Here is a 27,841-nt window from a genome sequence, read left to right as displayed (position 1 = left end):
GGAAGGAAGAGGGAGGGCGGGTGAGGGGGGGGGAGAGGAGGTAAAGAGTGAAGCGGGGGGTGTGTGCGGGGCGGCCGCGAACGGGACGCGGGGCGGTGCGGGGCGGTGCGGGCAGCGCGGGGCTCCGGCCGCAGCCATGGGGCCCCCGCGGCCCGGCGGGGGCTGAGCGGGGAGCGGAGACACCTGGCCCCGCGCGGAGCCCCGGAGGGGGGGGGGGGGGGGTGAAGAAATTAAGGGGGAAGATTTGGGGCGGGAGGGAGGGGAGGGTGGGGGGTTGGGGGGAGCGGCAGCACCATTATCCGGCCCCGCTCCGAAAGTGGCTTCTCCGCCTCCCTCCTCCCGGAGCCCGAGCGGCGGGGCGAGGAGATCCTGAGGAAGTGCGGGGTGAAAAAAAACGCAACAGAGAGCACCCGCGGCGGGCGGGCAGGGCTCGGCGGGCCGCGCTGCGAGCGGCCATCTCGGCTGGGAGCAGCCATGGAGTTCCCGGGCGGCCGCCCCTGAGCAGGGCCGGGACGGCGGCGATGACAGCGGCGTGAGGGGCTCTGCGCATCCCCATCCCGTCCCCGTCCCCATCCCACCCGCCCCGCCCCTCCCCGCCGCCCCCCGCTGCCAGGCGCAACTCTCCGCGGACGCTGCTCCGGCAAAGGTGAGGCTGCGCGGGGGGAGGCGGATGGGAAGGGATGGGGGGGGGGGGGGGAGAGGTTGGTGCTGATGGGGGGGGGGGGGGCATTTCGCAGCGCTTCGCTTTTTTTTTTTTTTTTTTTAATTATTTATTTTCCTATCTCCTCTATTTATTTATTTATTTACTCGTCTCTCTCTCCTCCCGGCTGGGGGATGTGCGGCATTTCCAGGGGGCGGATTGCGCATGTTGGTCCCTTCCCCGGTTTTAAAGTGCGCGAGGCGAGAAGCGGCGGGGATGTAAACACGAACTTTTCCAGGTTCGCCCCGCAGCTTTTTCTTCCTTTTTTTTTTTTTTTCCTCCCCCCCCCCGCAACCCCTCCCCTTGTATTCCCCCGAAATTAATGACTGCGGCAACGGTTGTGCGGACGGACCGCTCTCCGCGTTTCCAGGGGGCTCTGCGCGTTACCGGTGGCGGGGGGGGTGGGGGGGTAGCTCGGGGGGGGGGGGGGGCGTAGGGGCTGTGCCCGGCGGCGCGAGGATCGGAGGCGTGGCGGCCGCCTCCTGCCCCCCCCCCCTTCCCCCGCCCGCCCCAGCGCTCCGCCGCCCCCGGGGCCGCCCGGCCCCTTCCCCACCTGCCGCCATCGGGGGGGTGGGGTGGGAATAACCCTCATAGCTGTGAACCCCGAGCGCTTGCGGAGCGAGGAAGGGGCTGAAGGCATCTGGAGGAAAAACCCTCAGCTCGTCCCCCCCTCTGCCCCCCGCACCGAGCGGTGTGGAGTTAGGGGCGCTGGGATGGTCGGGAGGGAGGGGGTTTGCTTGGGAAAAATCAGAGAGCTCCGGCTTTCCCCCGGGGGTGAGAGGAGATCGTAGGAACGGGGTTTGACCTTTAAGCGTTTATTGGCTACCGAGGTTAAAATAAGCTCAGATAGGAGCAAAAATAGCTCGCAGAAAGGTTACATCAAAGGTTACGTTTGTTTTCCTTAGGAAAATTGAGGCTGATCTCTAAAAATGAAGCCTTGGAGCACAGAGTGGGAAGGGGACGTGCGAGATTTCAAAGCGAGGAGATGAAATTCATGTGGCTGCTGATGGGGTTTGGGCACCGAGTTCGGAAAGTCGGGCAGGTGGCCCCGCACAGAGGCGGGCACAAGGCCGGCGCGGGGCACTGAGTGCGGGGTTTGGTGCGGGGGGCTCCGGTGTGGCTCAGCCCCGTGTGGTGCGGAGAAGCGGGATGGGGATGGCCCCGGGATGGCCCGGCTGATTGCCGGTGCTGTGTCGGGACACGCTGCAGGCAGAATGAGTAATGAGAGGGTAACAAGTCAGGAAAGGAAAGTTAGAAATGTGAGTAATAAAGTTAGAAAAAAAAAGAAAATCCCCTGCTAGATTTGGGGCAAAAAAATGGCAAAGCACAGGAAGTAAATGAGGGCTTGTTTTCATTTAAATTTAAATGAGATTAAATGGTGCCCCTAGGAACCGAGACAGCGGCGCAGCTGGAGCGAGAGGCGGCTCCACCTGGGCGCGGGGCTGCGCCGGCAGCCCTTAACCCGCACCCCTCCATCCGCCGCTGCCGGCTTCGGGCTGCCCGGGGCTGCGCTGCGCTCCCCGGAGGGTTCGGGACGGAGCAGCGCTGCTCCCCCCGCCCCGGGCGCGGGGCTGCGAGCCCACACGTCCTGCTGGGCTGTGGGCACGCTGCGGGGGCATCCCCGCTCGGAAAGTACGTCGTGTCGTCGGGGAAGTGGGGCCGTCCGGAGCTCCGCGGTCGGTGATGAGAAAAGGCAGCGCCGCCAGGACAGCGGAGCGGGGCTGGAAGCTTCCCACCGCCCCCCCTCCCCTCCGTGAGCAGCTTTCTAACAACGTGCCGCTTTCCTAGACAGAGCCGGGAAACGGTTAACGCGGGGGGAGCGCCGGGGGCCGCCCCGTGGCTCCGTGCCCCCCCTCAGCCCCCGCGCCGGGACACGCCGGGGCGCACCGGGATGCGCCGGGACGCGGCGGTCCGGAGCCGGGCGGGTGCGCGTGCCGCTGGGGGCACTATTTTCTGTTTGTGTTCCTATTTCTGTGCCGGAGGAACAAACAGGGAAGTGGTTTTCTGCAGTCTCATTGCAGCTCGCAAACACAGCGCATATCTCAGCCGCTGTTGTTGCTCAACTGTCACCGAGCGGAGGTCGCGGTGCGGGGAGCGCGGCGCATCCCCAGCGCTGCCACGAGCCGATGGTCGAGCTCTGCTTTTCCTGCGGATTGTGCGGATTTCTGTGCTGTGTTCCCTGTAGAAGCGACAAACCTGCGCGAATTTCTCTTATCCCAGTTCGGAACCGTCCCCTCGGTGACCCAAAGGGCCGCCGCACGCGGTGCCACCGGGAATCCCCGAACGCACGTGTGATGCACAGGGCGCGGAGCTCGCAGGCAGCTGGGAAACCTCCGCGGTTCCCCTGAGCGAAGGGGCTGAGAAGGGGCTGGCAGAGGGCGAGGAGACGGCCTGAGCCCTTTCCTGGTTGCTGGTGGGACCTGGGGAACGGCAGGACAGGAGCTCAGGGTTTGGGCAGGTGCTTCTGAGTCTGCCTCCGCTTCTCTGCTCTTCGACTTCTTCCCGTGGGCCGGGCAAAACCGCATCCCCGAGAACTCGCCCTCGTCCCATAGCGGCGATGGGGATGCTTCACACCGGCACTTCCCTCGGCGGGAATGCTCGATGCAGAGGCACGGGGTATGGCAGCATCCCCGTCCGCCGCTCACCCCCGTTCTGTTGCCCATCCCGCGGCTGTTTCGCCCCAGGTCCTGCCGATTTAAATTTGTTTAGGCTGATGGTTGGCCATCGCGTTCCTCGGTTTTGCATTTATTTGCCTTTTTCAGCTGGAACAAAGGCGATGCTGAGCATGTGTTAGTTCGCAATCAGTCCGGTTTTCGGGTTTGCAGGCATTGGCGCAGTCCAGTCGAGTTGCAGACACTTCAGGGGGATGTTCATTTGTTTATAAAAGAAACCCACATCTGTTTCTATTTGAATCTTTTAAGCGAGCATACATAGAAACCTTTCTCCTGGTTTCTGGCTCTGTAAAAGCCAGAGTTTGGGCCAAGTTTGACCTAAGAGCGACCTTTTCAAAGTATTACAAATTTTTTTGGTATTTGTTTATGACTTTAATAATGATGCCATGTGGAGAACGGGTCAGTTAAAGGTGAAATTAGCTCCTAATGTAAACGGAGGATTAATTTTGGAGCAATGCACTGCGTTTTGTGGAGACTTTGAATGGCTCTGTAACACAGAGTTGGAGGCTGGTGGGGGGAGGAACGGGCAGAGAGAGCTCCGGGGTGCGAGGGCTGGGATGCGAGCAGCAGGGGTGGAGGGATGCCAGCAGGGTGCCCAGCCACCATCAGACCTTATAGCCCTGAGCTCCAGGTGGGGAAATTGCCCAATTACCCTTTTTCTACAGTAAATTCCTCTGTTAAATACCGCAGTTTACTACTGTTTGGTGGGCTCTGGAAGATGAGCACTTCAGGAAACTGCGTCCTGGAAGTTACTTTCTGAAAGGTCTGCCCGAGCTTTGGGTTTCGTCCCTTGTTTCCCTTCCTGCAGGCGGTTGGTGCTGCTGTGCTGTCCCCTGCCCGGGCTGGAGCTGCCTTTTGGTGCTGCTGTGTTCAGAGATGCCCATACTTGGCTCAGTCAGGGGTTTCGTTCAGAGGATGCTCTCTTGGTTCCTGTCCTATGGGGGCAAAAATGATTTGTTGAAATAGAGCCGCAATTTAACCTTTGGTGTTGAGCCGCTTCTGCATGTGAGTACAAACTCATCCCACAAATACCCCATGGCCACAAGCAGCCCCAGCCCTGACCCCTGTGCTGGGCTCTGAAGATGCAGGGCAGGGCAGTGATGCCGATGGTGCTGCCTTGCTATAAAGCCAAAGATGGGAGAACTGGAAATGTCTTTGGGCCTCAGTAGCATTCCTGTGCTCCAGCTCAGGCGGTTCTTTTACCTGTTGGTGTTGGTTAATGGGCTGTCAGTGTTGGGCAGCTCCATGGATCAGTAAGCACAGCTCCATCGCTGTGCTCCAAGAGCCAGCCAGTGGAGCCAAGCACTCAGGTAGCGTTTCCACTGAAAGAAAGCAAGCTACGAATAAATCTGCCTTCAATATCCTCTTTCCCCAAGCGAAACCTAACGGTTGCTTGGAACTCAGCTGGTTTAGTAACAGCTGCTAACCTGGGAATCACTGGAGGAATGCATCAGCATTGCCATATTCTCAAGGAACGTTTTTAATGGCATTTTGACAGGGCAATGCCTTGCAACAGCCCCAGTAGTGGTGGTGCTTTGTGGTATTATCCCTTCTATTGGTGTGGTGAAGCACAGTGTACAGATCGTTGGGTACAGGTGCTGTGAGGGCCTCATGGGAGCAGTGGGGAACTGTGCCCAAGTGGAACTCCTCTGGTGTGTGTGGTGTGCTGCTGCTGAACCACACAGGGCAGTTGTGTCCTTCCCCTGGAACACAGAGTCTCTGTGCCTCACGTTCTTACAGTGTTCTTACAGAAGGCACCAGGGAGGATTCCATGGGATTGGTGCCTGCAACCTGTGGCTCTCAGCAGGGTGGTCCATGCATAGAGCTCCATCAGAGCCCTGGAGGTGAGGCCACACTGATCACCACCTGCTGAACCCTGAGAAGCCAAGCTCTTCACAAGTGAAAACCTATGTTTTCATTTTCTTTTTGTCCTCCTTCCCCCCCCCCCCCCCTTTTTTTCAAGCACCTGCTAACACAGGTGCTCACACAGGTGCTTCCCCTTCAGCTCTGCCTGCTCAGCTCCCAGGTAGAGGGAGTGCTGCTCTCAGGCATGCCTGCCTTGTTCTGAGCCCCCTGCAGCGCTGCCCTGTGCCCATCTCATCCAGGAGGTGCAGTGGCAGCAGATGGGAGCTGCCCAGCAGTGCTGGAGGAGGTCCGGGCTGCGGGAAGCATGCTTCAGGCTGCAGGTACATCACAGCTCTTAAAAGAAGTCAGTGCAGCCCGAGTGGGAAGATGACTCAGAGGGTAAAACCCCAGGCTCATTGCACAGGGGTCCTCTTGAATTCAGTGCTGCATGGACTTCCCCTACAGAAATATGAAGAATGCACAGAGTTTCCATTCCTGTAGCTGTGCACTTCCCACAAGCACAGCCCGGCAGTTCTGGGCACAGCCTCCGGGCCCTGCAGCCTCGTGGGGCATCACTCAGTGTGGAGCTGCACGGTGCCCTGGGGCTGTGTGTGCTGCAGAGCACTGCTCTGAGCAGTCACTGTGTGTTCGCTGTACTGCCTGAGAGCAGGGAGAGCTGGAGAAGAAGTGCAGCCACGTGCTGATAAATAAAAACCTAGTGGGGATTTTGCATGTCCTTTTTGGAGCTCTGGGTGCCCTGTTGGGGGGTGGCACCCAGGGCAGGCAGGGGTGCGGAGAGGGGGTCTGGGCATGGGGTGTAATGTACTGTTCTTTTTTGTTGCAGATGGAAGAAAAACGACGGAAGTACTCGATCAGCAGTGATAACTCAGACACCACTGACAGTAAGACCTTTGATTTGAGACTTTGGGCGAGACAACTGAAGTGGTTCACCTCCAGGAGGGAAAGCGTTGGAATAATTACTTTGTAAAGAGCTGAGGAAGCTGTGTTTGCTCCATTTGCTGGAGATTTGCTTCACAGTGAATTGCACGTGGGGTTGGGTTTGTCAGAAGTGCAGCACTGATGTACAGCAGAAGCTGATAGCAATGGAGATGTTGGGCTGTAGGCTCCTTGTTCTGCTGGAAGTCCCCCACTCATGCAGGGAGCTGTGCCATGAGCCCCGTCAGGCCTCAGCTGAGCTGTGCTGGGAGGCTTCTGCTGGGGTCAAGGTGAAGCCCAAGCCTTCCAGTTCCCTTCCTGTGAGCTGAGGAGGGATGTGGGAAAAGGGACAGGGCTCAAGCCAGCAAAGCTTGCAAGCCCACGCTTGCTGTCAAGCACATACCTCACTTCATCCTCATTCAGCAGAGCGCAGAAGCATGTGCTCAACAATAAACATGTGCAAATGTGCTGAATTTTGGCTATAAATAGAGTGCTTTCCTCTCCTACTTATTGCAGGGCTTTGCCCGCTGCAGCAGCACTGCTGAACCACGTTGGGGGTTGAGGCATCTTTAGCATGGCATAAAACATCGTGCCCTTATCTCTGTTGGACTTTGATACTTGTGCTGCAGGTGATAGTGAAGCTGTTGACAAATGCTCTCCTGCAGGATAACTGTAAACAGAAGGATGACCTCTTTGCTGTGCCTTTGCTCAGGAGGCGTGGTGGTAGTGGTGATCTAAGCCTGTGTAATTGCAGTGCCACGTGGCACTGGTTTGGCATTGGCTTATAGGCACGGTGTGGTTTAGCCCTTCAGTGGTAAAAGCAATGGTCAGTAGACCTATTGACAGCCAATTTGGTGTGCTCCCAAAATACTGTTATGCATCTGGAGGGATCCAGTTGTACAAAAGATGCCACCATCAATTAGTTTATCATTTACTGTCACCAAATGAAAACAGCTTTTTTTCTTGATGCTGGCAGTAGTAGTAACACAGGTGAGCTGGAAATAATAACAGAGCTCCCATTGCATTTCAGGCTTCAGCAGCCATTGCCTCATGGAGGTGGTAGCAGCAGTGGTAGTGCTGCACGAGTCAGGACAATGAGAGTCCATTCATAATAATCCTGGAGTAAAGCAATCCCAAATCCCACAGCAAATACTCTCCTACTACTGATGTGTGCTGTCGTGTGCAGAGGGGGCTGCTGAGCTGCACACAGTATGGAAGTTACTGATCCTGCTGCTGGCGAGGAAGTTTTATACTCGTGGTCACTATCTTTTCTGCCAGAGTCTGAAGTCCTTGAGTGGTTCAGGGCCTTCACTTGGAGCATCCGTGCTGGAACAGTTCAGTCTCCTCCCTGAGTGGTGATTCCAGGAGATCCCTGGCTTACTCCCTGATGGAAGCCATTTGTTCTTATGGCTTTGGGCAGTTCTGATGTCTTCTCTTGAGAACAGTTTTCTTAAGTTCAAGGGGCTCTGTTTCATCGTCTGTGGCATCAGGAAAGTGATGCTGATCTGTTCTGGTGAAGCACCCTGAGATGTGCACAGCTGTAATGCCACACTGGGGTTTATCACCTCCTAGCATTGTCCAGGGTTGGCTTGGGGCTGTAGGGGCAGCAGTGACACAGACAGTGACGCAGACAGAACTTGGTCTCTTTGTCGGGTAACATCTCTTCTGCCTTCTTGCAGGTCACACCACATCCACGTCCAGATGCTCCAAAATCCCCAGCACCAAATCCAGCTGGTCCCGGCAGAAGGAGAAGAAGCCCTCTGAGGTATACAGTGTGAAGTGCTGCCCAGGACCTGATCTCCTGGTTCTCAGAGGGTCCCTGTTCATGCAGATGGGGTTTGGAGGTGGCCCTAGGCTGATATCCCGGGCTTGGTGCCCACCTGGTGCCCTTTGGCTGTGCCTTGCTGCCCTTGCATGGCTCAACTCCGTTTCCAATAGACATAGAAACTATACTGAGCACAAGCTGTTATTGTAGCAACTGCTCTGCTTAGTGGCAGTCATCTTCATTCCCAGAGCGGTGTGAGCAAAGCCAGAGTGACATTGCTCACACATTTCCATCCAGACCAGTGTCCAAACAGAGCTAAGTTTAGCTGAAGGTGGAGCTGGCAGGGCTGCAGCCTCCCTGAATGCAGGCTGTAAATCCTGCCTCTAGCTGCTGCGCTGTGCTGCTCCTGGGCTGTGGCCCGGTGAGCACAGACCTTTGTAACATCCCCCCTTTGCTTTGAGCTGAGATTTTGAGGTTTTCCTGTGGTCACTGCCTGAGTTACAGCTGTGCTTAGTTTTTATCGCTGTGACAGATTTACACTGATGTATCTAATGTGTTGGCAGTGGACAGGGGTTTAAAAAGCCCAGGTTGCTTGTGCCTTAAGGGCTAAGGAGCTGCTGTGACTGCTGAGGTACTTGGGAACTCTACAGCAAACAAAGAGCCCAGGTACAGGTGTCAGTGCCTGCTGACAGCTGGGAATGTTGCTTTGTGGTTATCAGTGTGTCTCTCAGAATGAGTGATGGGGGGTTCTGTGAGCTGAGGCCCGGGTACAGAGACAATATCTGGGGTATCTCCCCCTGCTGAGACACCATCACCCCTCCATGAGATGGCACTAAGGATGGGGGTGAGCCAGGTGTGCACCCTGGGGATGTTACTGGGCTGTGTCTGCGGCACCCAGCGGGACATTAGGGCCTGTGAGGACCAGGTTCAGAGCATGCAGCCCTGGAGCAAGCAAACTGGAGCAGAGCTTGGCAGTGCAATGCTGGAGGACTGTTCTGGGTTCATGTAACTGTTGAGGCAGAGTGATCCACAGCAGCACATTAGCATTGGAACTGCAGGGACCTGGGGAAGGCGACACGCAGTGCCGCACACTGGAGATAGGCCAGGACGCTCAAGCTGACGAACCAACTATAAAAGTTCAGTGGGAACCTGAGCAGATGTGAGTTGTCTGGATCTCAGCTGGAATTCCCCATCTTGCATCTTCCCTGCAGTTGCTGGGTGCAATGCCAGCTGGGTTCAGCTCCGGGTGGAAGCCAAGGGCTTGGCTGGGCATCGTTGGCACGGCCCAGGGCACACAGCAGGGGTGTGGAGGTCTCCTCATTGAGTGTTGGTTTGTGGATTTCCGCTACAATAGCATCTTCCAAACCATCCCCAGCTGCCTCGTGTCCTGCTGTGGCCTTGGCACCCTGGGCATGCTGTGCTGGTGCTGAGCTGCAGCAGTGGCCCATTTCTGTCCATTGGACATGCTGCAGGGCCTTGTGCAGGGAGATTTTTGGGCATAGAGTCAGGTGGGCATCCTGTGCCGGAATGGCAAATGTGGAGAAAAGCAAAACCCTCAACACGCCGCTGTCAATCCTGCTTAACATGAAATAGCCAGGTGCCTTGGTCATCATACTGAGGATGGAGAAGTTAACAAGGAAAGCACAGTGAAGCTATTGGACATCACATGCTGCCATACAGCCTGCCTCAGTCATTCTGGGGTGATGCAGTTGTTTCAAACACCAGCCTAGACTCAGATTTGCACATGGCTGCTGGCTTTGCAAGGATCCAAGCAGCACTCTGTGCACTGCCAGCTCCCCAGCACAGGCAGCTCAGGCACAGCTTGGGATGCAGGGACAGTGGTGTTGGGGGACAGCCTGAGGATCGCCCCTGACTTCTGCTGTCCCTCCCAAAGTTGTGTCCCTGTTTCCCTGCAAGAGGGCTAGAGAAGGAGCTGCCATCTGCATTCCCCTGGCAGCGTTCACAGGAGATAAAAAAAAAAATCAGAAGCATTAGTGTTACATAGTTATTAGCTGGGTCAGGGGGTGATGTTTATTATGAAAGACTCTGTGAGAAGGGATTAACTACGCACATTAAAAACCACCCAATACGAGGCATCTGGAAAAACAAGCTTCTTTACATGGAAAAGTACTGAGCTGTTTGTAAACATCCGCGATGGTGGCCATTGCCAGGGAGGGTGATTATATTTATCTGTGCATGTCACAGGGCTCTGCCTGGGCTCTCTCCCGATGTGTCCCAGACTTTGGGCTCTGTGAAAGCTCACAAAGGTGGCAGCCGTCCCTGTGCCCACCAGGCTGCTGGCAGGGAAGCCTCGGGGCTGAGGATGGAGTGAGGCAGTTCCTTGCATCAGCAGTGCCTGATTGCGTTAATCTCCTGATTGCATTTATCTCATTAGGGCTCATTCATCCCTGGACATGGGCTGGAGAGAGCAGGGTTCCTGCAGTCCCAAGTGCTGCTGCCCCAAGCAGTTCTGTGGGGTGCAGGGATGCTGCTGGTGGCAGCAGGGTAGAGGATGTGCTCTCAGTTCCTCCTGGTTCTTGATGCTGACTCTGGAGCAGGGATGAGATGTGCCTGAAGTATGGATTTTTGCTTCTCGTGCAACCCTGCCCCAGCCATAGGGCTGCAGGGATGCAAGCATAAGCCTCACTGGGTTTGATGGCAGTCGTCAGCCCTCTATCCTGTTTCTGACAGGGAACAGTTGTCAGTGTCTAAGCAGAGGATATAAGAACAAGGCAAGTGTGTAATGATGCTCGCTGGTTACATCCTGCAGCTCCCAGCCATCAGCGGCTTGGGGACTCTCTTGGATGCTACATCTGAGTCACTGCGTTAGCCAGGATGTTAGTCATTAGCTTCTGAACTATTCGGGATCCAGAGCGCTGCCACGAGCTGCACTGCTGGAATGCTTTATGGGGGCAGAGGTACCTGCTGCCCTGGGTCGCCCTGCTGCCTGCCACAGCTCTGCTGTCAGCTCTCCCCGTGCAGCTGCTGCTCATCTCGCCCAGTGTCAGCACTGCCCCTCTCACTCAGACCCATCCTGTTGGGGATCTCAGGACTGCAGCTGCATGCTGTCTTCAGGATGAGGGGGAAGCTGTGGATTTATGCAGTTTACATTATTTTCTGCTTTTCTCCTTTAGATATGACTTCCGTGTTGGGAAAGATGTCTTTTTCCATCTCTTTACAAGCACTTAACCCTTTTTAAACGCCCTCATTTTTATATCATTTACCTTCTAGGAAGCAATTATTGTTGCACCGCTTCTCTCTGTGTTGAAATCTTTTCCCATTGCAGTAGGTACGTGCTGCTACAGGGCGCTGTGAATTTAGACCCTGGGCTCTCTGTGCTTTAAGAAAGACATTTGTAAGAGGCCATATGGCCAGGCAGGGCTGGATATACTTCTACTGTGCTGAATTAAGAGAAAATATGCCACTGCTGAAAGGTTGGACTGCGGTGCCTTTGTCGCTTTTCCCAAGCCAGCGTGGTTCTAACAGATTAATGCCATTGTCTTTTGAATGCTGAGAAGGGCAGGATGAAAATGCTTCTAGTTCCTATTTTAAATTCTCTTGTTCGTTGGGTCTTTAACATTCAGCATTTCAAGAGGAAACAAGAATAGATTAAGAGATAGCGGCCTGGATCCCAAATGAACACGAGAGTAAGTATTTTTCTCCCCACAGGCAGATAATATCACGGCTTACAGACACGCATCAGGCACTGCCACGTTTCTGAGCCCTGCTACTGCACATTGCTGCTCTGCTCCTTTTGGAACGGACCAGAAGAGTGTGACAGAATGCCTGGGAAATGAGATGGGGAGGGAGCCGGGTGGGCAGCCAAGGGCTGGACCCGCAGAGGTGCCAGCTCCAGCTGATACGAAGACAGTTTGTCCAACCAAAAGATATTCCCAGGGCTCCCATTGTTCTCATTGTTTTCTCTTTCTCTCAAAATCCTTGTGACTCATGAGCTACAGCAAACAATTTTCTGCTTGAAAGAATGAAGGGCTCATCGCATCGCTGAAGGGAGGAGAGACCTGTGGGATGGGTGAGACCTCGTGGAATGGGTGGTGATGGAGGAGTGGTGTCGAACCAGAACCCGAAGTAACCCTTTCGTCTGAGCTTCCAGAACTGCTTTATGCTGAGAACCATTGCTGCACAACCACAGAAGAAATGGTGCCTAATGCTCTCAGTGCTGCTCTGGAGCTTATAGGGATGCTGCTGCACACGCTGGGTGTCGGAGGGGGCTGCGCTCTGCAGCGTGGAGCACTTGAGAGAGGTTCATTTTTGCAGAACCTTTTGGGAGTGCAAACACCAGTGTGCACAAACAAGAACCTGTACAAGGATTGCCACCACTGCGCAGAACCCGGCGTGGTCCCCGGGCTCGCTGCACTTCTCATAGCTAATTAAAAGCAGCGCTAGACGAGTGTTTCTTTAGTTTAGATTTAAAGACCAAAACAGATTCAGCTTCTTGGCTCTCGCCCAGCAGCTGATCTCATATAAGTGGAAAGCAGTTAGTAAAGGATGTGAATCTGATGTTCTCGGGTCAGCGTGTGGGGCTGGTGGGGTAAGTGGCAGCTTTGGCCCCGCTGTGTGCTGCCTCTAAAAGCACAGTCCTTGTGTTATGTGGAGCTGAGCAGTGGTGAGCTCGGCTCATTGCTGAATTCAGGAGGTTTGTAGGCGAGTGTAAAGACCTTGGCATTGATATGGGGATCTCAGAGAGGCTGTGGAAAGGTACAGAGGCAGGGCTGATGGGCAGAGATGAAATGCAGAGCTGGAGGAGGATGCTTTTTGTGCAGTGCAGACCCACATTGGGCTGAGCCCTGGCTACAGCCCCAGGTCACAGGAGGGGACATTTGGGTTGCTGGCGCAGTCACCCAAGAATACCCTTCTTGGAGCCAGGCAAAGTGAGAAATTAGGATGTCAGAATCAGAAGTTATGTTGTTTCTCATTCATGTAGTCTTTGGTTTTAGTTGAGAGAGATCAATATGGCTTTTGCTTCACAACAGTGAACTACAGAAATAATAACAAAGATGGATATATCCTTGGGTAATGTGATGGCTCTTGAATTGCATTGATTTCTCATGTTTCTGGTCCTCTGGGATGGGCTGCCAGCCCAGCATTGTGCGTTGAAGGGATGAGGAAGTGGCAGCAGCGGGCGATAAGGGGCCAGTGGGCAGCAAGTGACATGATGGCCCTGTCACCCTTTGGGAAGTCACCACTGCCCTGTGTGCCAGCGGTGTGGGTTGATGCCCTGTAGGTCAGCTGGAACCCAGTGGTGAAGCTGAGGAACATGGCAGAGGACAGATGGAGGTCTCCATGATGGGATTCTTTCCTGGAGAAGCTGTTGTGCTGCTCGGGTGGCTCTTGGCAGCGTGTGGAAGGAGGCAGGTGCAGGTGTGGCTTCTCCACATTGTTCAGCGGAGCATCATCCAGAGGTACCTGGTGCTCCCAAAGATCCATGGGACATGTATGGCAGGACTTGACTTAGCTAACAAGAGCTACAGGAGCCTGTAACCCAACGGTCACGTTGACTGGGTGTTTCTGGATGTAAGAGCTCTGCTGGCCATTGGAATCACACAGTACCATGAAAGCAAAGGGAAGTAATTCACATCTGTAATTTTTGACTGCTGGTTCCATACGGTGTATGACAGTTGGCTGCTCGGTCCCTCTTGGTGCTGCCATTGGCTCCAGGTGCCACTGAGGTGAGCACCCACGGGTCCCTGCAGCATGGCTGTGGCACAGGGCAGGTGGCAGCCGGGCTGCTGAGACAAATTGTGGGTTCCTACGGGAGGGAAGAAACAGTAAACAGTGCTATTGAGGGAAAATTGCTTGTTTTCTGGTACACAACTTTCTCTTCACCGCCAGGTCCTCAGTTCATCAGTGCCCAATTTGTCCTTTATTTAGTTTTCATAAATAATTCAGAATAGTTTGAGTAGAATAATTGAGTCTTTTCCCAACTCTAATCCCAGACAATTCAAAACAAAAAGACATTTAGATTACAATTTGTGCGTATTAGCTGTTGGGAGATTTCCAGACAACTGATCTGCTTTCCTTTACAATTTCTCTGGCATTCTATCATTTCTAAAGTGTTCTGCTTTGATAGTTAATAATTTGAGCGTTTCCAGTTCTTCATGAAGAGACAGAGGCATCGCTGTGATAAAGTGCTGGCGTGCTCACTGCTTTTGGAAGTGCGAGCTTATCTGTTTTCCAAGAAGGACTAAATAAATGAAGTGGTAAGATTGCACATCCAGCCCGCGATGCGCCTTATCATCTTTGGGGAAATAGATACAATCGTGCTTATTTGGCTCAAAATTAAAACTCTGCTTCTTCGGGGATGCGAGCTGAAGAGTCAGAAGGGGTGGATTTGGGGAAGAGCCTGTGCTGTGCGGGGGGCAGGAGCTGCAGGGAGGGCTGTGCAGTGGTGAGGTGTGCGCGCAGTGTCCTGGCCGGAGCGTGGCCGCGTGCTGCCGTGTAGCAGGGAGCTGCAGCAGGCTGACCTTGTTTTCTTCTTGCTGCCTGGTACACCAACACGCAGCTCTGCGAGGATTATGACTTCTTGCAGACTCCTCGTGCTTAATTAGTGTTGATCTTAATCTTTTTTTTTTTTTAAATGCACTGACAGCACAGCAAAGCGTTTCTGTGGTGCTTGTAGCAAGGAATTTGTTGCAGTGAGAGGCTTAGAGGAATTTGATCTTTCTGACATGGAGCCCCTGTGTGACTGCAGTATGGAGGCTGTTGGTTGTGTTCATTGAGGGATGTGCTGGGGCTGTGCTTGGGCTGCTCAGATTTGCTTTGTAGGGTTCTGAGCATCAATGGGATGGAGGTACCTGCACAGTTCCAGGAGGTCCCAACATAGAAAAGGTTGTTTATTGTGTTTAACTCTAATTGGGTTATCAGCTGAGGCTCTGGGGATTAAACAAACTGACCTAAATCCCAGTCTCAGTGGTCTTAGTTAATGTCTAGTTTCCTGCATCTTAGCTGATTTAGTTTCCAAAACACTCCAAAGAGTGTTATCATTGAATTGAAAATGTAAAACCATCCTGTGGCCTCTACTGTGGCTCTCACAAAGCAGCCCTCGATCTGAGGCTGACACTGGAAACGGGCAAAGCAGCACTGAAGGAAACACCTGGTCTGTCCCAGTTCTGCAGAAGGAGCAGTGCTTGGAGCTCGGTGGTGTCCCAGTCTGGCTGCTGGCATCATTGACATCATTGCAGCTAATAGCAGATGGTAGAAAGGAGAAACCATCCATTTTCATTTACAATTTATTTTTACCCTGCAGTAGACAGGATTGCTCGCGCCGTTGCTGTCAGGCAGTCCCCTGGAAGGAAAGCCTTATTTACCGCAGTGGGTTATTTTGGAATGCTTTTCTCATCGTATTGCACTGGGGGAAGGCTCTGCAGGGCCAAATGAGAGATGGGAGAGAGCCCATTCCCTGCCCAGGAGTGGGGGTTGTCACACGGAGGGCTCTGTGTCTTCAAGCGGGTTTAGTGGGTCAGGAGAAACCTCTGCGTTTGGCTGTGGGCATGGACACAGGCATCTATATCACCATTTAGCCAGAGATTTTCCTGTTCACTAAGCAAAGAATTTTTTTCCAAGACTGTTAAACTCAGCTTTGCCCTCGGGTATGAGGGAGACAATGAGCAAGTGAAACGGCGTTACAGCTCAGCGATGCCTTTGTGTTTCCACCGACCCATCAGGCGGCGGGGAGCCCATCTTCACATACCAGCTCCAAACTCCTCACCCAACCCCAGGCTGGTTTTCTGTAGCCACGGCTCCAACTGTGGCCGGAGCAGCAGAGCTGCTGTGGGGATGTTCTGATGCTGATGCTCTCCACTGCAGCAGTTCTGGAGATGGAGTTGCTGTCAGCTGTTGCCATATAAATCTCTCCAAATGCCTTCTGTTGATTCCAGTAACATCTGGAGTTACCTGCAGGTGTGCAGTGCCAAAACTGGGGCAGGGTCACCCAGTGAGGTGGGCTGTGCTTGCATGCCTGTGGGTGTGCAAAAGCTGCTCATCTCCTTTCATGTCAAGAGTAAGAGGAGCATCTCTTGCCCCAGTTAAAGTGGTAGAAAGCCCGTTGCTGTGAGCACCCGGAAAAATGCAGCCCATCACGGCGTCAGGCCAACGTGGCACATCTGTCACACTGTTGCCCATGGCCATGCCCCATTTCCTGCCCTCCACCCACTGTTGGTGTTTTCCCTTTGCAGGTTTTCCGCACGGACCTGATAACGGCCATGAAGATCCCTGACTCTTTCCAGCTCAGCCCTGAGGAGTACTACGTGCTGGCAGACCCCTGGCGCCAGGAGTGGGAGAAGGGTGTGCAGGTCCCAGCCAGTGCCGAGGCCATCCCTCAGCCAGTGGTCAGGTAAGCAGCATCCCTGCGCCTTGCGTGCTGGTGGCTGGGGGTTCTGAGCTGGGAAACCAGAGGAAAGCTGTGAAGATAATATTAGGTTGGATATTAGGAATGATTTCTTCTCAAGAAGAGTGGTCTGGCATTGGAACTGGTGGGGGTGTTCCAGAAACATGGAGATGTGGCACCTGGGGATGTGGTCATGGGTGTGATGGGGTGAGTTGTGTTGGACCTGGGGATCTTAGAGGTCTTTCCCACCCATAATGGTTCTGTGATGCAGTGCTCAGAGATGTGGAGCATCTCTCCTATGGAGAAGAGCTGAGGCTGTTTGGCCTAGAGAAGGGAGACCTCACTGCAGCCTTCAGAACTTGAGGGTTGCTTGTGGACAGAAAGGGGGTGACTTCTTGCATGGACAGTTAGCAATAGGACAAGTGAGGATGGCTTTAAATTAAAAGAGAGGAGATTTAGATTGGATATTAGGAGGACATTCTTTACCCAGTGGTGGACAGTCACTGGCATTACTGTGCAGAGCTCTGGATGCCTCATCCCTGGGCAGTCTGGCCAGCAAGTGCAGGGTGGGACTGGGGAGGCTGTGAGGTCCCTTCCAATCCAGCCCCATTCTATGGCTATGATGGAGCTGTATGTCATGATGTGGGGGTGCAGGAGCTGGCCCCTAAATTAAAAACTTCTGTGAGCTGCTCTTCTGTGTTGGGAATGTGATGGGGATGCAGAGATTAGAGGGCTGGGGAGCCCAGCATTAGTCAGGCATTTGCGGGACCTTGCATTGGCCTAGATCGGGATCTTGTTAGCTATTTTAAAATGGGGAAGTTTAAAGGAGGCACTAAAACAGCTGCTGAGGCACAAAAGAAATGTGGGCGAGCCACTGCCCCATAACAGCCACGGCTGAGGATGCCATGGGGGGAGCATGGGGAGCCATGGCACAGGCACTGTGCTGCTGTGGGGTGGGCTGGGGTTGTGTGCTGCTCACCGTGAGGGGTTTGGGGCAGCACTGGTCCCATGGAAGCTCCATTCGTCCACAGCTGCTCTTGCAGCTGCCGGCCCCGGGTCTGATGCAAACTTTTGTGCATAACCCCCCAACCCCCCAGCTCTCCCCAAGGGAAAACAGAGAAAGAAATGAAACTTTAATGAGTCTGAACACATCAAAAGGGAAGTTGTAAAGGGGGCTGTTGAGTTGATTTAATCCTTAAGAAAAGAGGAGGAGAAAAAAAAAAAAAAAAGGAAAAACAACAACAAAAAAAAGCAGCAAGTGGAATATCTTTTTAAAGTTGTCTTTGATAGCTAACCGCAGCCTGTGCTCGTGAGTGCTCTGCTCCCCAGCTGAGGATCATGCTGGGGCTATTTCCAGCTGAGAAGTGATAGCTTGGCAGTGCCCTGCTGGAGGTGCCCTTCTGCAGCTGACCCCAGCAGCATCTGCCTGGCAGTGCTGTGTCTGCTCCTGGGTAGCTGGCTGTGAGCTCTGTGGGCAGATCACACCTCTGTCTGCTCCCCTCCCCTTGTTTCCAGGGCTCCTGAGCGCTGGCAGCTCTGTCCTGCTTCCTGTAGGGTTTCTTTGCAGACCAGAACCAAATCACAGAGGCCTTCTGCTCGTGTTGCTCTGTCTCTGTGTGGGTCTCTGCCCAGAGGACAGCTGCATATTTCCCACCGCAGCAAGATGAGCTCATGGCTGTGCAGGTGCCTTTTCTGATGCATCCATCCCTTTTCTGGCAGGGCAGCACACATGATGTGGGGTACTCTGTCCCTCTGATGGCATCACTGCCCTAAATCCTACATCACTTTAGTGCTGTGGGCTGGTGATGCACTGAGCTTTTTGCAGGCTGGAAGCTCAGAGCCCAATGGCTGCTGCTCCTCCAGGGCAAGAGCTGGCACAGCTTCAGGTGCAGCACTGCCAGGGGCAGCATTTTGCTTTGTGCCACATCTCAATGTGGTGTTACAGAGCATTGCCCATAGAAGTGGGGGGAAATGCACTGAAAGGTGCGTTGCACAGAGCTGCTGCTCTTCTAATCTCTTGCCTGGGTGCTCAGAAGTGCACTCTTCCTCCTTGCGCCTTGCCTCTAGGTTGTGCAAATCCAAAGCTGAAAATGAGATTTTGAAACGTTTTATTTTGCTGGAGCTCTAAAATGTCAAAGCTGTGGGTGAAGCAGAAGGGGAAAGCGCTTTCTTTTAAGGCATGCTTTCCTCAGAAAGCAGCTGCCTGGAAATGCCTTCACTGAGAACCACCTTAACACGGGGTCCGTTGCAGACTGATGTGAGGCACAGAGGAAGAGCATCCTTTAGCCCCTGTGTCACAGTGCTCTGGTGCCCGGGGCTGGATGCCACCAGCCATGTGTGTGCTGCCTGCACAGCAGAGCCGCTGGGCAGCGTGGAACATTGCATGCTTCCTCACCACAAACCTGACTCATCAGTGCTTAAAAGGAGGTTCATTTTATGCAGCAGCTTGCTTGGGAATTGCCCACAGCCTCAAGGGCAAAGCTTGGCTCTAAAAGCCATTGAAAGGCAAATGAGAGCAGGGAAAATGAGGAGTTAGTTTCTCCCAAGAGTGGTGTTTCCCATTCCTCTGGGTCCCGTAGCCAGGAGGTGCCCTGGGCAGCCCAGTAGCAGGGCTGAGCCATGTAGCCCCAGAATGGGTTCACAGATGGGGGAACCCCAGCACAGACATTACCAGGGTGCTGGATGCAGAGTGGGACCATCACAGGTTGAGGTTAAGGGTAAGCAAGTAAGGAAATAGCACCAAATGCAGTTGTCCTGGTGGTCTGGGAGTGTCGAAGTGTGGGGACCATTCAGTCACCAGCTGGGAACAAGAACCTTTGGGGCAACCAAAGTTGTTCCAGGGAAGGTTCAGGTTTGGTATTAGGAAAAGTTTCTTCTCTAAGTAGTCAGGCACGGACACAGACTGCCCAGGGAGTGGGGGAGGAACTGTTCCTGGAGGTGTTCCAGAGCTGTGGAGATGGTGGCACTAGGGTACATGGTCATTGACCATGTGGTGGGGGTGGTCTGGGTTTGATTTGGGGATTTGAGAGGTTTATTCTAACCTCAGTGATTCTATGGTTTTATGAGCTCTACCTTTCCACAGTTATGCCATGATGAGCTCTGGAGGAAGATGCTCTTTGCTTTCTGCATGGGTTCTCATATGGGGCCACAGAGCCCTTCCCTCGCAGTGGGTACAGAGCCTGACCCCAGCTCATCCTGGTGCACCAGGAGCATCGTTCCATGTGGCACTGGCCCCTATCTCTGGTGCTGTGCACCTGTAAGTCTTTAGTTCCTTATTTACTGAATCGTTTAACATCTCCCTTCCCTGAGCTGACAGGGATGTGGGCAGGACCTCGAGGCAGCTCTGGGAGCTCACATTAAGCTCCATCAGTATGTGCTGTATACTCTGCTTCCTGTGAATGTGCGCACAGCGGGAGGACGAGCAGGAAGGCTGCTTCTTGCTGGCAGGGTTCCCAGATATTCTTGGCGTCGCAGATCTCTCCTTGCATCGTTGCTGTGGCCCTGTTTGAACAGAAAACAGAAAGTGCTGTGGCAACAGGAAGGAACAAATGCTGGTGGTGGGTCAGTGGGAGAGGATGAATGGCTGCCACGCCATCCGGGCAGTGATGTGACCGTCCCCTTTAGTCTCCTCTATCCCATGTTCTCCAGAAGCACAGCTGCAGGTGGAGCAGAGCTCTGGCTGTGCTGTATGATGCTGCTGTGGGAGCCCTGGGCAAAAATGCGGGGCTGCCAGGTATTGAACCCAGGAAGTGCCCCAGCATCTACCACAGTTCTGTTGGAGTGTGGAGCCAGCACACTGCGTCCCAGCCAGGGCTGCGCTTCCTTCCCTCCTTCCTCCCATCCCTCCCTCCCTCCCTCCCGCAGCCGGCTGCCTGCTGCCTGTTGACTCATCAGCAGCTTCCCTCGGGCTTTGCTGCAGAAGGGGCAGGCAAGATTCTGCAGCACTCTGTGTGTCTCTTGGAGCTGTGCTGTTGTTTTAACATGAGATGCCTGGGTTGTATTTTTTTGTTTGTTTGTTTGTTTTTCCCACCCACTGTGGTGAAATTGTGTGAGCTCAGGGCTCCATCAGGTCCATGTGAGTGGGTTCCTCTCTCAGGAGCTGCAGCCCCAGTGGGGGTGTCAGGTTTTGGGGTCCCCACCGTGGGAGAAAAAGCACAGGAGCATCAGCATGGGCTGGGGCACAGCACTGATTTTGTATCCAGTGCTTGGAGAGGGGATGAGCATGATTGCCTTCCTTTGTTACTTCTAATCATTTCTGCTTTACAGCCTGCTTGACAAATCCTCAGGTACGCTTTCAGTGAATCCTCACCTTTATTAGTTTGTTATGGGAAACGTGCTAATCCAGCATGTTCTTGCCTAGTGCTGAGCCCCTTGGACGTGTGTTCAAAATGTTTGCTTGTTCTCCCTGTGGATGTCTGTGACTTTTGCTGGATGTGGCACGTGGCATATCCCAGCAGTAGATGTATGGAAGGAGAGGGCTGGTTTCCACCAACCTTGGGGAGCTCCGTGGAATCTCCACATCTCATTCCATCACCTCCCATCTCCATCCTCTACCTCATCCCTTCCCCACCCAGAAGTGGGTCCAAGCTCTGCTGCAGTAATTATAGCTCCATCCCCTCGTTGTGGGTTAGTGCGCCTTGCATCCCTGCTGAGTAAGATGAGAAGCTCTCAAGAGCCCCTTGGAGGTGTGAGAGGGCTGGGATGGTCCAGCAGCGGTGATGATGGGATCAGCTGTTCCGTGTCCAGAGCTGCTGTTGGTGATCCCATGGAACTCAGGTGAGAACTGCACTTCTGTGAGCTGAGCTGAGCCTGCAGGACCGTGTCTGCTGCACCTGGCTGAGCTGAGGGAGGGCTGGTGGTAGATTGGAGTTTCTGCAGTGCATTTGAAGAGGATCTGGAAGATGCACTGAGACACGTGTTGCTTTGCAGCAGTGTGGGAAGGCAGAGGTTTCTTCCAGGCCACCCTCTGCCTCTGGTGACTCGGAGCAGGGACTGTCGTCCTGTGTTTCAGGGTTCAGTGTTAAAGCAGTGATTCAAAGTGCATTGCAGAGCCTGGCTGCTGCCCATTCAGATTGCTCGCAGCCTTACTTCCACTTGGGTGGGTTTGTGTACAGAGGAGACCTGTGTGCCTGCACCGTGCTGACTAAGGGAGCACGCATCCCTGCGCCCCAGCTTCGGTATGAGCTTCAGCTGCACTCCTTTGGTGGTCATGTGGGGTAGGTTTAGGACTTGGGATTTAGGACTTGGGACGGGGAAGCTCCTGCTTGCAGAACAGCAGATGTGGGACTGCTGCTGTCGCTCACGCCTCCTGTGCTCCCCATTAGTAGGTGTCTAGAAATAAAAGTTGGGCTATTTGCATTATCGAAATAATTGTGGAAGCATTATCTGCCTAAGACAATTAATTCCAGATGCTTTATTGTTAGTAGCATGGCTGAAGTTACATGAAGAAGCAGCATTTTTTGTCTTCAGCAAACATACGTATGAGTCTCCCTGCCTTCACTGATAGCAGCCCTGAGCTGTGTTACTTTGCTTCCCACCCAGACTCTGCCATGCTCTGGTCAAGCAGAAAAACATCTGTACTCTGTTGGTGGAATCAGAGCTGAGACCTGAATAATTCATCTGTTGAGCTGAGTCTCGGGGAGATTTGGCTTGGAATATAACTGTGAGAGAGACAGGAACATCAACGCTGTAGTCTTCATCTTGTCTGCTGGGTATCGGGCTTTTATATGGTGATAAACAGCTCCAGAGCAAAACTGGAAGAGCTGTCTGGGCTTAACAAGATGGCTGTTTGGTTCCTCCTGCTTGCTTGTTTTCCTCTTTTTAATACATCAAAGAGGAGTGAATTGCTTTCTCCTTAGAGAAATGCATCACACCAGAGGGCTGGAGGGACCTACTCTGCTCACAGGCTGCTGCCAGAGGAGATTTGAGATGCAGAGGACAAAAGGGAGCGTTTTCCTGATGGTCCCTGTTAACCGTGGCATGGAGATTCCAGGACAAGTTACAGAACCTGTGTGCAGTGTCTGCATGCTAAGGGCCACCCAACCACCTCCCTGCTGTTTGTAACAAAACAGGGCTCTCAGAAGGGGATTTGCAAACCTGAGCAGCCCGACCGTGGCCAGAGCCACAGTGCCTAAACAAGGATTTTTGCAGCCAGGACATGCGCTGTGCCAGCAGCTGCAAGAGGAGCTGTGCAGGGTGCACCCACAGAGCTGCGCGGTGGCAATCGCTGTAAACTTGTAAATGCTTTCAGAGCCTGTAATGCTTATTTATTATAGCAACCTCTGCTTGGGGAGCGCTGGGAAAAACCTGGGCTGGTCCCTGCCTGGCTGGGGACACCGAGGTGCCTGGCTGGCCCCCAGCAGGATGGGATGCAGGATGTGATACCATGATGCAGGACGGGATGCAGGACACGATGCGCATCCCGCAGCCAGCCGGGCATTACGTCACCTTCAGCCTCGCTCACTGGCTGCTGTACTGGAGGGCAGGCCAATGCTGCAGGCAGTGTTAACCCTTCCTGAGCAGCCTGGGCAGCACAAAGGGACTGTGGCTGTGCTGAGAGATAGTTACTGGTGTTTGTGCAGTCATGAAGGGGGGGGCTTCTGGGCACAGAGCTGCTGTTCCAGGAGCTTGGTGCATCCACCCAGGGCTAAATCCAACTGCTTTGTTCCCCTGAAACAGCAGCAAGGAGCCAGGCAGGAGCTTCGGTGCTGAGCCATGCATGTATCCGTGCCCAGGTGTTTATAATGAGTGCTTTGCTGAAGGTTTGGGTTATACCAAGCAAGAGGGAGGCAGAAAGGAAAAATACCGCAGTCTTCAGTTGCAGTGCAGATTTCGGTCAGCTGGGGACCGCAGGGATGGAATTGAAGGTACAGAGCCGTGCAGCCCAGCAGCAGCAGTGACAAACGGTGCAGTTACAGGGAGCTGCTCACTGCCATGCAGATGTACCAGGCAGGTCTGTGTGGAAAGGATTTTCTTGCTAGAAATGTGCTTGGTAAGGTGCTGGCAGCAGGCTGGCCTCATAGCAGAGGGAAGCACAGCCGAGGGTTTGCATTCCCCACCTTTGCCCCCCTGAGCTGATCCTGATTCTCTCTGTTACGTGTTTGCAAGGACAGCTGCCAAATCTTGAGTCCTCTGGTGTGGGAGCTGGGTGGGAACACTTCCCACACTGTGCTGCTACGGGGGCAGCATCCTCAGCCACCTGCTGGGACCTGCACCCACATCCCAGAGATGTTCCTCCAGCTGCCTCCCCTCCACCTGTGTCCTGCTTTCAACATCAGGCCAGGTCATGTAGAGCCTGACTGCTGTCATATCTCCTCGGATTTCCCTTTTTTTTTTTTTTTAAAGCACTGAGCTTTCAGACTATCATTTTTTGGCTTATGGTGTTACAGACTTTCATAGGAGCCATAGAGGTGGCATAACAACCATTAATAAATCAGGGCTTGGGCACATGGAGGGTCACAGAGTGCTGTTTGTGGTGCAGCCCCCAGCCCTGTCACCCATTCACCATTGTGCTCCTTTTCTCACACCTGCTCCGCTATTCGGAAGCAACAGTGCTTATACAATCCATGAGCTTAAGTTGGTAAGAAGCTTGGGCGTCTGGTCTGACTGCCTTCTGGATACTATTTTAATAAACAGAAAATGAAAATCATCCCTTTAAATTGTAGAATGCCTTTTTAAAGTTGGAGTGTGCTGCAGGAGAATTCCCCCGCGAGCAGAGCTGGCAGCACAGCAGGATCAGCATCCTCTGAAGGTTGCTGGCAGAATTATCTTTCCACTGACTTTCCTAAGCTGATTTATTTATGGACACTGGACAGGACTAATTTAGACTGGAATGTAGGTAGTGAGAAGATGAGTGGCTGAAGCCTTCATTGTCATAAGGCAAAGTATTTTCGGAAGGGAAGTGCTGTGTGGGGTTATTTATTATTTCTATCTGGTGTATTAAAAGGGAGAATATAGGGGAAAAAAAAGCCTTCTCCCTTCAGCCAAACTGAAGCATTCCGTTTGCAGAGATGATTAACCATGGGAATTGGCTGAGTGTGTTTTATTACCACATAATCTTCTCCCAGGATAGATGTGATCCTCGAGAGTGTTGGGGTCCACTTACTTCTTTCCCTCAAGTGCCCTTGAGACCCACTTGCAGACTAATGGCCTCAGGTTTGTTGTGCTTTTCTGGCTGATCCCAATTTTCAGCCCTTCGTTTAAATAAGCTCTTGATTGATACAAATACTTTTAAATGCTACCTTGCTAAATCAAGGCATAAACTCCTGCTTGCTTTCATTTTTGTTTCCTGCTTTGCTGTCGTGCACCTCCTGCCCATCTTCCCATTTTGGTGCACTCTGCAGCTCTGGCTATGATTCATGGGGCCCCGTGGTACTTCCCATCTCCAGCCCGGGGTCACGCTCCGTGTCTCTTCTCTCAGCATCCTCTGCACATCACAGAGCCTCTGCACCTCTTGCTGTGTCCGTGTGCTCCATGAAAAATCTTACTCTGCTGGGTGCCTCAGTAAGGGCAGTGAGGTGCTGGCACGGGCTGCCCAGAGAGGTGGAGGGACCTGGTTGAGCTGTGGGTGTCCCTGTTCATTGCAGGGGAGCATGAGACAAGGTGACCTTTAAGAGGCCCTTCCAAATCAAGTGATTCTGTGACTCTGAATAACAAGAAGCTCTTTGCCATGTATATTAGTGTATCAGGAGGGAATGTGCTGCTTCTTAGGAGTGCTGTTTCAGCTGCTGAAACCGTATGTAAGAGATGTTCCATATCAGTGCTCACTCCTATGGGACCAATGAGTGATGGATGCAGCCTTTGACTACAAGCTCCCCAGGACCTGTTCTTCAGGTTTGGGAGGTGCTTGGCACTGCTGCTCCAGGTATGTTTCAGATGCTGCTGCTGAGCAAGCGTGTGGGGCACCGTTAGGTTTTTGTGATTTCATTAACTTGGTCTTGAAGCAAAGAGCAGCCCTGTGAGTTGCATTGCACAGTGAGCAGAAGACCCTTTTCACTTTGCAGTGTGGGGAGCAGCCACACTCCAGGCATACTCGGCAGCAGTGCTGTTAGCATCAATCCCCACGTGAAGCTTTGTGATTGCATCACTGAGCTCTTTGCAAAGCCAGGCAACGCGCCTCGAGTACCTGCTGCAGGGCTGTGCCACAGGCTGCTTGTGTAACGGGGATTAAGGAGGTCAGGAGGCACAGCTCTGAAGGAGTGCCCAGTGCTCCTGGGTGTCTTTTCTCCACTGCTCAGAGCTTTTGACTCCAAGCCTCTGTGCTGAGCCTGCTGCTGCTCAGCCCAGGGCCTGGTGCTCTGCAAACCGCCCTGATCATGGCTCATGGGACAGAGAGTATCAGTTCTGCTGGGAGCACGTGGCTCCAGGGTATTTAATGGGGCTGGGAGCTCCTTGGAGGAGAGTCCTGAAGCTCGTTGGGAGCACGCATAGTTTCAGTGTCATTACTGCTGTCTGCATTAAATACATTAAATACAGACTTTGCTGAATCCCCAAGCCCTGTCCTAGATTACAGCGAGCTCATTTTAAAGTCTGGAGCCTCACAGAACTGTGCTTTCATGGCTTTACTTTCCAATCCTCAGCTGAGATTTGGAGGAGCTGCCCTCGGAGTGTTGAGGAGTATCGTTATTTTCAATCCACTGATGGGGAAAGGAAAGCAGAAGAGGCTGGGTGCTTTGCTGAGGATCTCAGCAAGTCGTGTAAAGTTGCAGAACCTGATGGTGGTGGTGCAGGAGGGTCGGAGCCCCAGGCCCTGCACAGCCATTGCTCCAGGCAAAGCAGCAGCTGGGAAGGGACGGCAGTGCTGTTCACTGTGTTTCTTTGCAGCATTTCTCTGTGTTGACGTCTGGCTGTTAGGTGATATTTTGGGGCAGAAACGTGAGCTGTGCAAATACTGCAGCAAGCTCCAGCTCCCAGCTTTGCGGAGATCTGTCATCTGGCACCGCAGGCTGCTTCTTATTTCCAGCTCGTCCTTTGCTTGCATGTCATTACGCGTGACACTGTTGACGTGTGCATGGCAAGTGTCATCCATGTTGCTGCTGACTTGCCAAGAAGCGCAGGCGAAGTGACAGCGAGTGCTGGGCAGGAAGCCTGCAGTCGGTGCTGCTGCAGTGTGCTTGCTCCGAGCAGCATGGGATGTGGGACATGGAATGTGGGACGTGGGATGTGGGACATCTCCATGAGCAGGCATGAGGCTGCAGGCATCGTAAACCAGGGCAGAAACAGGAGCTGGAGGCCTGCACAGAGCAATCAGGGCTGCCCTTGAGCATCTCACCCCTGCAGCCCAGCACTCATTTCATTGTGCTCCAGTCAGCGAGCAGTAATGGGAAAACTATTGCCATGAGGAAAGCTGCTCATCATGGATATGATTTGGAAGGGCAGAGGGAAATGACCTTTCAGGGCACTTCTCCCTTGGCTGGCTGAGTTGTGCTCTCAGTGCTGTGTTGTGCAGATGCTGTTGGTGCTGTATGAGCACCAGGGCTGGCTCCCTGGGCAGGCAGCTGGTTGACATTGGTGTTTCCAGCCCAGCCCCAGCTGCCTGCATGGTGCTGAGAAGGGGGCAGAGAGCAAACCCCCAGCTCAGAGGGACGGGCATGCTGGCTCACTTGGCACTGGAGGACACACGTGGGAGGCTGCTGGCAGCAGGCGTGCAGCAGTGCTCGTGAGGCAGAGAAGGAGCAAGGATCCCTGCAAAGTGTAAAAGTGGCTTAATTTCTCACAGCATGAAGGGAAATCATGTAACTCCTGCAAAGTGAGAGGGTTCCTGCAGAGACCCCGACACAAAGCCTCCCGGCCGCTGATCCTGGCTGTGATCCGCAGGGCTGTGCTGAGCGTGGGGGAGTGGGAGAGGTTGGTTCTCATTGAAAAGCATCTAAGGGGCTTTAGGAGGAGTGGGGCATGATGTTAAAGCCTGAATGTGGCAGTGGTGCCAGCATTATTTCTGTAGTGATCAATTTGATGAGACTGATTGATAGAGGCTGAGGCATATGGAGGCGTGAGCCAGCAGAACGAGCTTCATTCCAGATCAGTAAAAGCCAATCCTCTGTGTGAGCTGTGCTTATTTAAGTCTATATAGGGGCACTTTTTGTCTGTGTCTCCCATGGTCATTGCAGCTGGCATGGCTTTGTGTGGGCAGAGCAGGCAGGCGAAGTGCAAACTCCCTGCCCATGGGAACAGACTGTTTATCAAAGTCAAAAGTGGATATTTTTCTGGTTTTACATGTTGGTTTTTTCCCTCCTTGATGACATCAAAACTGTTCATGAAAAAATGAGCCTGAGCCGTTTGTTTTGGTGCTGTGTCCAGTTTACCCTGGCACGCAGCAACCCCTCCTCTTTCTGGTGTGATGGCAGCCGCACAGCCCCATTCCCGGCAGACAGAGCTGTTTTCTTGCTGGTTGAAGCAGCCTCAACCCTTCAGGTCCCCTCCTCTTTCCTCAGGAGCTAGCAATGAACGCTTCAAGTTACTCACTGCTGATTCCTTTCACCTTTTTAGCAGTGCTTCATCTCCCTCCTGCCTCAAGCTGTGCTCTCATTCCTAAAGTCAGATTATCAGTGCCATAAGTGCACCCTCATGGCCAGACACGG

General features: G+C 53.4%; 1 protein-coding gene across 5 annotated transcripts in view; it reads left to right on the top strand.

Annotated features, from left to right (window-relative positions):
* The first annotated feature begins 281 nt into the window (after positions 1-281).
* The window catches only part of JADE2 (jade family PHD finger 2), a 56,277-nt gene continuing 28,717 nt past the window's right edge, over positions 282-27,841 (top strand). The window contains exons 1-4 of one of the 5 annotated variants that reach the window (XM_048960992.1): positions 282-646; positions 6,062-6,119; positions 7,833-7,918; positions 16,111-16,268. In XM_048960992.1, the coding sequence (XP_048816949.1) occupies positions 6,062-6,119; positions 7,833-7,918; positions 16,111-16,268 (302 nt within the window). In that variant the 5' untranslated portion in view covers positions 282-646. Of the gene's footprint in view, positions 647-808; positions 939-4,390; positions 5,217-5,299; positions 5,559-6,061; positions 6,120-7,832; positions 7,919-16,110; positions 16,269-27,841 lie in introns of those variants that run through there. The other 4 variants (XM_048960993.1, XM_048960994.1, XM_048960991.1 and 1 more) reach the window with 4 other exon arrangements.

Source organism: Lagopus muta, chromosome 14 (assembly GCF_023343835.1).
Source record: "Lagopus muta isolate bLagMut1 chromosome 14, bLagMut1 primary, whole genome shotgun sequence".
NCBI lineage: Eukaryota > Metazoa > Chordata > Aves > Galliformes > Phasianidae > Lagopus > Lagopus muta.
The sequence above is the reverse complement of the archived record's forward strand: the minus strand, read 5'-3'. Positions and strand labels throughout refer to the sequence as shown.